The sequence below is a fragment of the Octodon degus genome, unplaced genomic scaffold (assembly GCF_000260255.1).
Source record: "Octodon degus isolate 3935 unplaced genomic scaffold, OctDeg1.0 scaffold00147, whole genome shotgun sequence".
NCBI classification, from domain to species: domain Eukaryota; kingdom Metazoa; phylum Chordata; class Mammalia; order Rodentia; family Octodontidae; genus Octodon; species Octodon degus.
Window position 1 is genome coordinate 6,709,678 of NW_004524723.1, and position 11,379 is coordinate 6,721,056.

The 11,379-nt window shown below is 37.2% G+C and overlaps 1 protein-coding gene across 1 annotated transcript in view; it reads left to right on the forward strand.

Annotated features, from left to right (window-relative positions):
* Window positions 1-11,379, forward strand: part of Polq (DNA polymerase theta) — a 170,505-nt gene that overhangs the window by 79,912 nt on the left and 79,214 nt on the right. The window contains exons 15-18 of the mRNA XM_004642235.2: window positions 485-3,531; window positions 5,308-5,451; window positions 6,495-6,691; window positions 8,779-9,019. Coding sequence (XP_004642292.1) covers window positions 485-3,531; window positions 5,308-5,451; window positions 6,495-6,691; window positions 8,779-9,019 — 3,629 coding nt within the window. The remainder of the gene's footprint in view (window positions 1-484; window positions 3,532-5,307; window positions 5,452-6,494; window positions 6,692-8,778; window positions 9,020-11,379) is intronic.

Consider the following 11,379-nt stretch of genomic DNA (forward strand, 5'->3'; position numbering starts at 1 on the left):
ATAACCTTCACACGTACTGAAGTTCAGTGGAGCTCTACAGAGTTTGGACTTATCCAGCTGCGTCTGCCTTAGGTCTGGCTCCTGTGCTCTGCTTCTTCCCGCTGGGGACCAGGGCTAGTACTGGGTCTGGGCGTTCCCGGAACTCAGCAGAAATTCCTACTGGGGTGGAGGGGTGGGGAAGTACGGTGGAGTGGTGGGGGGCGACCCGAGGGTGTGGGAGAGTGTCCGGCCCACGCTGCGCCTGGGCTGGGACTGGTCCCGCCGGTGCAGGTTAGCAGGACCGACATAGCAGGACCGACATAGCATCTTAAACATTTGATTTCCCTACTATAAGTACCATGAGAGCAGATATAACTCTCTTGTTTAGTGCTATTTATTCATTTCCTAGTAGGGTTCAGATAGAATGTTTAATGAATCTTTACTTTATGAATGAATGAAACACTCAGTGGGTGCATTTATTTCCCTTTCCTGTTTTCTTTTGTAGTGCCCGAAAGGCAGTGGATGAGGAAGAGGAAGCGGTTGAAGAACGTCGGAATATGGGAACAATTTGGGTGTCTGGAAGAAAAGGTTTAACTCCAAGAGAAGCAGCAGTCTTGATAGTGGAAGAAGCCAAAATGATTCTGCAGCAGGACTTAGTTGAAATGGGGGTGCAGTGGGATCCTTCTTCCTCATTAATTGCTGGTACAGCCAGGAGTGAGTCAGAGGAAAAAGAACTAACATTTGTACTCCAGACTACAGATAGTCACAAACAGTTAATACCAAAGAACAAAAGTACTACAAGATTTAGTGACACTAACATTAATAATTTGCCAAATATAGTAAAAAATTTAGATAAAAGCAGAGCACATACAAGTTCCTTTCACTGTGCAACCCAGAATAGAAATCAGGAACCTAGGAAAGATTGCATTTTCAGAGGAAGAAAATGGGCTTCTTTGGGCATAAAAAAAGAGAAGTCCAGAAACTTTCTGAATCAGGGAAAAAAGAGCATTACAAAGGTTGGTCAGACCTCAGTAGAGAAAACGAAAAAAGCAGCTTTGAATTTCGGTTCAGACAAGATGAGCTCAAGTTTTTCACATTGGAAACATAGAAAGCAACAAAAGCAATCCCAGGACAGTAGTCCTATGAAAGACTCTGGGAAGAAAGGCTCTATGTCTAGTCCTGCTCTTGAAAACCCATTTAAGTTTGATGAAAAGAATGTGGAATTTAGAAGCCCAGAGCCCTTTGTCAAAAATGTATCTTGTACTGAGGGAAAAAACAACAGATCATCCTTTCTTTTACAAAAAGAGCAACACTGTTTAAGGAATAGAATGATAACTAATGATTCTGCTGTGGAGCATTTATTCACAGGATCCCTGAGAGAAAATATGGTTTGTCAGGCCACTACTGTAGCTAGTAAAAATGGAAGTGGATTAGCTATCACTGAGACAGAAAAACTAAATGAAGTGGCAATACAAAATGATTCAAAAAAACAGACTTTTCCAGTGAAACACCATAATACTCATCCAGCGAACCAGTGGCTGGAAAAACAATGTGATAAACAGCCAGAAACTTACACTGCACAGAAAAAAATAATAGAGGGAAAAATGCCCTTTGAGGTAGTCAGTAGCTGTATGCATAGAGATGCAAATGTTGCTACTATGAAATGTGAAAGTGTAAAGTCTAATAGTAAAGAAAATAAATCTGACTATTCTCAAGCATTGGGAAATAATAAAAGAACTGAGGTACCTAGTGGAATACTTAAGTCAGAGGGAGTATTTGGGAAATCAGGAGGTCAACAGGAAAATTTTCTGAATTCTTACAGAATTCAAGAAAATACATCAAACAAAAATGAAAATAATCATGCTTCCAACTTAGGTTTAGTACTGTGCAATTTCGAAGATAGTTTCTGCCTAGATACTCAGTCAGAGAAAATAATTCAACAGATGGCAACTGAAAACACAAAACAAGGAGCAAAGAGCACAAGATTGACAGCAACAAATATGCAGAAGAGCTCAGACAAACAGAACTCACTGGGTTCTTTTCAGGAGTCTCCCTTCACTTCCAGTGAGCAGCATCTTCCAGGAGTGACTAGTACAGCTCTTATAGACCTTAAGACTATAGTCAGTGAGAAGCAAAGCACCAAACCTGGAAATGATAGTCCAACTCCAGAAAGCCCAATTTTTAGTTCCCCAATACTGATAGAGGAGAATGGCCCTTGTTTTAAAGGATATGAAATTTCTGTTACTGACTCACAATTAAACAGTTTTCTTCAAGGTTATCAAACACCTGTGCCTGTGAAGTCAGTTCTACCTGTGGTGCCACCAAAGAGGACTCCCACTGGTATGGAAGGAGACTGTCTTCCAGGTCCTGAAACAAGTTTGAATATGAGTGACAGTTTACTCTTTGACAGTTTCAGCGAAGACTTCCTGGTAAAAGATAGACAAGTGAAAGTACTCCTTCCTTCTGAAATAACATCAAACCTTGTCAGTGATCCTCTGTGTCTGCAGCAAGGGGATCCAGCTAAAACATCAAATATGGATAAATATCAAAGTATTCAGCAGCAGTTAACTTGTCCCAATAATGAATCTATTATGTTTTCAGAAATGGATTCTGCTCAGATAGTTGAAGCTATGGACAATGTCAATATAGTTTCTGTCCAAGAGAAATGTAATACTGAAGTATCTTTTAGAGCATTAGAGCTAAGTGATTCAGTGATTAAAGATAATGGTCACCCCCAAGGAGAAGAAATTGGAGAAGATCAAGATGAAATGGCTCAAAAATCCAGATTAGCTGAGACAAGGCAAAATAATTCATTCATATGGCCAGGGGCATCCTTTGATTTAAGTCCAGGATTGCAACAGATTTTAGATAAAGTTTCCAGTCCTCTAGAAAATGGAAAACCAAAATTAATGACTATAAATATGCCTAATTTGAAAGGAGAAAGTATTGAATTAAATGAGAAACAGGAAATGATTTCAAATTCAGAGACATATCAACTGCAGGGAATTTCACTTTCCTGTAATAATGGAGTAAAAAGCAAGATTGATGCCCTGGAGAACAAGGCCAGTCATGGTGAACTCTCATCTCTCTTGCCTTGTAAAGAAAACTCTGTCACTGATGCGAATGGTCTCATTCCTCCAACACCCATTCCAGTGTCTGCTTCTAAGCCAGTCTTTCAAGAGATTCTTGGAACTTCTGTAAAACTTTGCACAAGTAGTGCTTTACAGCTTGGTAAAGGGTGTTCATTTGGCTCACCTTCAGATATGAAAACCCTTGGCTTAAATCCAGAGAGTAGGAATGGTTTCCAAGACGATAGTCCTATTAAAGATGCAAGTTTTTCACTCCAGTTGTCGCAGGATGCCTTGCAGTTAACTCCAGTCTCATGCAGTTCAGAAAGTTTGGCTATAATTGATGTAGCAAGTGACAAGTCTCTCTTCCAGACATTCATTAAGGAGTGGCAGTGTAAAAAACGGTTTTCCATCTCCTTGGCCTGTGAAAAGATACGGAGTTTGACATCTTCCAAAATGACTATTGGTGGAAAGTTTAAACAAGGTAAAAATTCTATTTTTTTTGGCAGAACCAGGAATTGAACTCAGGCCCTTGTGCTTGCCAGGGAAGCACTTATTCCTCTGAGCCATCTACCTAGCCCCTAAAAATTCTTCAAAATTTTATTTTTTCACATTATAAACTAGTGGACTGAGATGAGATTTTGCTTTTTTAGTATTGAATATTAGATACAATCCTATTAAAAATGGCTTTATTTGGTCTAGCTAGATTCTAATATTTTCCAGTATCAGAGGTGATATACTATATTAGTTGGAATGCCAATTTATAAAAATTAAGATAATTTTCAATATTATAGCTGAGGGTCTATTATTTTAGATAAAATGAAAATTAAGGTAATTATGAATATTATCAAGTATTTCTTATACCTAGATGTTGTGCTAATGTGACGTGATTTTTATTGATCATCACTATTTCTTATACTTAGATGTCCTTATGTGACATGATTTTTATTGATCACCAGTGTTCATGAGTTATTTCCTAATTTACTTTTATAACCACAAAGGCACATAGCAGATAGGCATTATATTGTTTTAGAGTGTACATTAAGTACATTTTTCAAAATTTATCTGAAGTAAAACTTAGACCTCTAGTGAATAGTCATGAATGAATTCCAAACCGAAGTGTTGATTCTAAAGTCTAAACAAAGCTTTTGCCATGTGGCCCTTTTGCCATATTATTCTGGTCTAACTTCATGAGCCCTGGGTTCTGGATTGTGGAGAGTAGTCATAGTAAGCTTCATAAAACCATTGTGGAAATCACGTTTGATTTGATTTCTTAAATATCCATATTTACAAATGAGTACTTTTCTAAAGTTGTATTTGATCTTCAGTTCATAGAACATACCAGTTGATGAGGTGTTATATATTTTTAGTGTTCACTAGCATTTTCCATTTTTTATCCCTCACATAATATTGAGCACATTTTTAGTTAACAGTATATTTGCTAGAGACTACAGGGGCTAAAATATTGAAATTTAACAAATTTGTATTGAGTTCTTATACACTAGTTAATTTTTGGGTAGTGAGGATATATTTATAAATGAAACAGATTGGTTATTGACCTCTGTAAAAATGGGATCTATTATTTTAGATAAAATGAAAATTAAGGTAATTTTGAATATTATCAAGTATTTCTTAGATGTTATGCTAATGTGACATAATTTTCATTGATCACCAGTGTTCATGAATTATTTCCTATTAGCTTATAATATTCTTATTTACTTATATAGCCACAAAAGTACATAGCAAAAGGTACATATTTTATAAAAAATAATAGATATTAAATCATAGTTCTTCATTAAAGAGTAGAATTGCTGAATATACTATAGTCCTCTTGATTTTTTTCTGTTTTTTTTTTCTTTTAGACAGCCTAAACTCACTCTGTAGTTTAGGCTGGCCTTGAGTTCATTATATAGCTCAGGCTGGCCTCGAACTCATATTAATGTTCTTATCTCAACCTTCCCCAAGTGTAGAGATTGCACATGTGCACCACCATGCCTGGATGTCCTCTTTATTTATGTTTGAGTTATAGAAACTTTTATGGATCTACTTTAAGAAATGTTTAGTAGTTTTTTATGGTGACAGATATCTTGCTTGATAGGAGCCTAGAAAGATCTCATATACATCAAATAGCTATTAATGCATATTTTAAGATCTGCAATTTTATCAAGTATAGTTTTTTATCATTGTTTTAATAATTTGTTTAATGTCTTAAAGAATTTTTTTTTTAGTGTTTTGACTATTTCACTTTTGGTTTACTTAGCTAGCTTATATCAGGAAAGCCCAGCTGGAGATGATAGATTTTTTGTTCAAGGCTCGGATGACACACTGGTGGTTGGACTGGCAGTGTGCTGGGGTGGAAGAGATGCTTATTATGTTTCACTGCAGAAGGAGCAGCAGCATTCTGGTAAGGAATCAGAATCTGGCCAAGAAACTGTGTAATTAATGAGACATCTGTTAGGATAGTAATTCTGTTTGTTGATAATAATGCCCTGACACAACTCAGGATTTATTTGGAAAATTAAAAACTATAGATATTTGCATAGCAGTTAGTGTGTACATGATTTTCAGGGCTTGAGCCCAGTGTACTGTACCACTTGCCTATACTCCTAGACCAGTGAGTGTTTTAAGAAGTACTTCCTTTGCTGTCTCCCTCCTTGTCCCATATGCAGCTGTCAGCAGTCCACCAATGGTTATTTTTTTTCAGTCTTCTCTTTGCCTGTGTCTGAGTCTCATCCAGAGACAGTGTTACTGAATCACATAGGCTTTGGTGGAGCCTTTGGAGTTGAAAGCATGAGATGTAGAAATACCCTGTGGTCTGTTATCACTGGTAGACACTCAGCTGTTTGCTTGGTTTTGGACAAGAGCAAAACTAATAAGGTTTTCATATAGAATCTGTTCCTCAGTAAGGATGAAGTATTTTCAGTTGTTTGGTAGGAAAGTTTGTTGGGCCCCCTAGTTGCTTGAACTTTTACTTTACTCTTTGATAGGAAAATCACGTCAGTGCCAAGCATGGTAGCACATGCCTGTAATCCCAGCATTAGGAAGGCTGAGGTAGCAGAATCACTGTGAGTTTAAGGCAAGCCTCAGCCTGCACTACATAGCAAGACCTTGTCTCAAAACAAAACAAAATAATAATAAAATTAACTTGAAAATACCTGTCTGTAACTCCTTTCTGAAAAATGCGATTCTATTTTTGAAGTCTTGATGTTTTAGAATTTCTCTCTGATGTCACGAAATACAGCCTTATAAAACTTGTAGCCCAAACCTAATATTTAGATTAGAAGGCACTTCATCTAGATAGTCAGTATGACCTAGACAAGGTTTTGCCTGATTAGTGGTCCCTTGGCACTGGACCCTTAGACTCTGAGTTTTTTTTTTTTCTTAAGAGTTTTGTTTCAAATGAACTGTGTAACTTTTGCTTTAAGGCTTTTTTTTTTTTTCCCCAAGAAATTAGTGCTAGTTTGGCCCCACCTCCTCTGGATCCAACCCTGACTGTGAGAGAAAGGATGAGACACCTTCAATCCTGCTTGCAAAAGGAATCTGATAAAGACCGTTCTGTTATCATCTATGATTTCATCCAGAGCTACAAAATTCTTCTTCAGTCCTGTGGCATCTCCGTAGAGCAAAGTTATGAAGACCCTAAGGTTCTATATCTTACTTAATTTTTATGAACTTCAGTATTGTTAGAGGGGCCAGGAAGATAGCTCACACAGCATCCTGAGTTCAATTCCCGGCACCGAAAAAAAAAAATTGTTAGAGCTTAGGTTAATTTTTAAATTACTTGGTATTTATTTAGCTTAAATAGTGCAATTTAAATCATTTAAAGAAGTCATGTCTTTATCCAATAATCTCATCCACCTGGAATATATTATGTACCAAAAATCTCTGTGTAGATAAAAACAGAGTTGTCACAAATTCGAAACCCTGAGGCTCATGTCTTTTCTTAGAGATTTTATTTTAAAAATTAATTTTGAGGGCCAGGAATATAGCTCAGTGGCATAGTGCCTGCCTGGCAAGCACAAGGTCCTGAGTTCAATTCTTGGTACAAAAAATTAATTTTAATAATTAAATAAATTAGGTATTTTTTTGAAAATGTATTTAGGGCATAGGCTACAGGGTCTCACTATGTAGATTGGACTTGTAGTGATCCTTCTGTTTTCAACCTCTCAAGTATTAAGATTACAGGTGCGTGCTACCATGCAGTCTCAATGCCATCTCAGCGCACCCAGGGGCGGGGATGGCACAGCATGCCGGGGATTGAACCTCGACTGTTGCGCTCTGCCTAAGCAGGTGCTTTAGTCTGTTGAGCTATCAGGCCAACCCTAAATGATAAGTTTTTATTCCACAGAACCATTCAATTTAGGTGTGTGGTAGGATTTTCCAAATGTCTACGAGAATGGAGACTAAGAGTAGAAAAGTTTCATGACTACATGTCAAAAGGGTTATACTTAGGGGACACAGAGGCACATTATGATACTAGTCACTGAGAATGTTCCTGTGTCACAGCAAAGTATGATACACACTTCATAATCATAGCTCTGAGTTAATAAAGGTAGAGTGATGTTACATAATATACATTTAACACTATAATGCATTTCAGAAGACCTTTATTTATAATATAATCTTTAAAAGTATATAATTTTTTCCACCTTTTGACAATAAATATATTAGACAGAGTATTCATTTAGAATTGAAAAAGTACAGTTTGATACTTGTTATCAATACTGTATTATCAATAGGATGATCTTTTAGAGTGTCTGTTTTCTTTCTTCCTTTTCTTCATGTAGAACTGGGGATTATGCCTAAACCTGGGATCTTATGCATGCTAGACAGCATGCTCAGCCACAGTCTCTTTTTTTATTTCTTTTTTTTTGGCAAATATTTTAAGCTGACTTCTACTAGATATAAAACATTATCACTTAATTTTGGAGTCTAAAACAAGAACTTCTGAGCTTCTCTCATTAAAACCATAGTAACATCCTAGATTTATATAGCATCTTCTTAAATTACTTGAAATATTTGGTTTTATTAATCCTACTTTTGGTATAAGAACATTATTTTAAAAATCTCATTGTTATAATTAGTCAACTTTAATATTAGACTCTCATTCAAAAGACCACATAACACTTCATAATTAGCCTACAAAAGAAGTAATTGAGTTATATATTAGTTTTCATAAACATTAGGAAATCTCAGATTTCTGTATTATAAATGTAGTTCATGTTCTATTTTGTCTACTATTAGAAGCTAGAGGGCTCCTAGTTTCAAGGGGAAGCTAAAAATAGCAATCAGGTAACCCACTGAACAATCCTGGTGACAAACTCCTATCCTGAAGAGAAAATACAGTCTTTCTGAAAACCTGGATGTGAACTTTTAATTTATGCTTTACTTCTGCTGTTGAAAGATTTATGTAAACCTAAAACCACACAGGCCCATCTTTATTATAGTTGCTTAGGCCAGATCAGCCTAAGCCTCTTTTTTATTCTCAGACACAGGGTTTCAGTTGGGAGACACTGGCTTTTATGCTTTCAGAGGTGGGCTATCCAGCAGTATGTCAGTGATGGAAAGGTGAAGCCTTCTGCTCTTATTGATACCAAGTTATGTCCTGCTATGCTTTCCTTCTTTTTTCCCAGGAAAACCACTTAATAAGTGAAATGAGTGATATAAATAAATTTTTATCCAAAGGTCTTAGAAAACATCAAGAAAATATTTTGATTGCTATCCCATTCAGATGGCATGCTGGTTATTAGATCCAGATTCCATGGAACCAACTCTGCACAGTATAGTCACCAGTTACTTTCCACATGATCTTCTGCTCCTAGAAGGCCTGGAGACTGGACCCGGCATTCAAAGCCTGGGCCTGAATGTGAGCACCGAGCATTCAGGGCGGTACAAAGCATCTGTAGAGTCCATTCTAGTCTTCAACTGTATGAACCATCTCAAGTCTTTGTTGCAGAAGGAAAACCTTCAAGGTAAAACAAAGTTCCTGGCATTTTTTTGATGCCAACAGGTAATAGTCTTTATCACAGACAGGTAAATTGCACGTTGTTAACCATACCTTTGGATTGTCTAGTGCAGTGATCAGCCAAATTTTCTTTGTAAAAGGCCAGAGTACTCATTTCTGACTTATGGACCAGGCAGTCTCTATCATAGATTCTCCACTCTGACATCGTAGCACCACAACAGCCACAGACCTTACTGAAACAAATGGCTGTGTCTCTCCTAGTAATTTATTAAAACTATGTATCTGATGCTAGATTGGACATGATTTCTGACCTCTAGCCTTGTCATAAGGAAGAGAATTAGTAGCATTTTATTTGTTTCCAACTATATAGTTGAGATTTATCAGTGATTTTTTTTTGTGTGTGTTTGCTTAGAAGACATCACTTTTTAGAGCTGTCAACAATACTTTCTTCACCAAAGGATATTCCTGTGGTTTTCTTCTTGCCTCATGACTAATAACATAAATTTGTTGAGAAGCCTTCTGGCCCAGAAAGAGTATTTTGATTTTATAAATGCTATGGCAAAGAATGAAAGCAGCCAGGCTAGTTGGTGTCATATATATATAATTCGAGAACTGTGAGAGGCCGCGGCAGGAAAATCATAAATTTGAGCCCAGTCTGGACCATTTAACAACTTAGTAAGACCTCATGTTAAAATAAAAAAATAAAATTTAAAGAGTCCTTTTTAGATGGACTCTAAGATGTAGCCCTGTGTAAATACCTTGTATTTATTCCCCAGTAAGCCCCTACCCCAAATACACGTGTGCTTGGCAGTGAAGGAGAATAAGGTTGGCTTTACTGTGAGGAGGTTATACCATGAATTTATTGACAGGTTGATTGGTAGATTGTAGAATCCTCAGATTGATGCGTTCACACAAACCAAGATTTGGATCTGGGCTGTCTTACTATCTCAGGGACTTTGTACAAGCTGCTAAACTCTCTAAGTCTGGTTCTTTGAAAGTTGTTACAAATATTAAATGAAACATGTTGAAGGGCTTATCATATCGATTATTATTATGATTATTTTTACCTATACCACAAACTTCCTGGCCAGTACTAGTGTTCTTTCCACTGTGGGGTGAGGTAGTAAAAACCAGACTGACTTACGTTTATAGGAGGCATTGTGCTGATGTGGTCCTCGTCAGCTGCTACTGGAGTCACTGCAGTACCTCACCTCCACCTTCTCTTGTGCCAGTGTTGGCCGACAGGGGTGGGGCACCGCCTGCCTGCTGCAGGATGCACCTCATTTCCCTTCCACCTTAGGCGGGTCCCCAGCAGAGTGTCTGTGCATGTCCCAGATGCCAACTGCTGAACGTGTTGATAGGAATCAGTCTGTACCTTTTAATGGGTGTTTGTTACCCTTATCCAATAAGCTTTATAAAGACTAATCCAAGCTTAAAGACAGGTTTTTAATCTATTAAAAAAACAGGGATTATAGTTTTCATTTCCAGAAACATACAAGAAAATCTCTAGATTTCTTATTTGTAACTTTCATAATTTTAGTGTGCCTCAAAGTACCATCTTTTTGCAAACTTACAAATGGATGACTAGGAGATGTTCAGTGCATTTTCACCCAGTGTTAATGTGCTCATTACTGTACAATCTATAGAATTGAAGTACACTGATTGAAAGATTTTTGCAAAGAATGTGGAAAGCCATTAATTTTTTTATGAGCAGAATATATTTATTGAGAGAAAGAAAGCTCCTGTCTAAGAGAGGGACAGGAGGGGAGGCCCGAGCAGGTAGTTCCCCCCAGAATTTGAGGCAGGTCTAAGGTGGTGGAGAAGACATGGGAACTTTCTTAGTTGGGCATGAGGTGGGACAAAACTATGGTCAACCAATGAGATTACAAGCACCATTGCTCAGGTAAAATTGAACAATTATGAGCAATGGGCAAAGACATATTAACATTTGAAACATAAATTTGTTACCTAAGCAAGTCCCAATTCAGAATTTATGAAAAAAAAGCAAACTCATGCCTCCGTCCAATGAACGAACGGAGGTTATGAGCAGAATATATTTATTGAGAGAAAGAAAGCTCCTGTCTGAGAGAGGGACAGGAGGGGGGGCCTGAGCGGGTAGTTCCCCCAAAAAACTATTAAATTTTGTTTTGAAATAATTATTTCAGAATTTGCTTGTTTACTATAATGGATCTCTAGATTTTTTTCTCTTCATGCTCTTGCCTTGTGGATAGTGATGTTGTGTGAGCTGACTTTCTAGCAAGCTGTGGTTTTTTGGGTGTGAATACATATTAAAAAAATAATGTCTTTGTTTAATGTGACCTAGGACAAAATGTGTTCATATGGATCAGTTAGGTCCTACCATTTGAA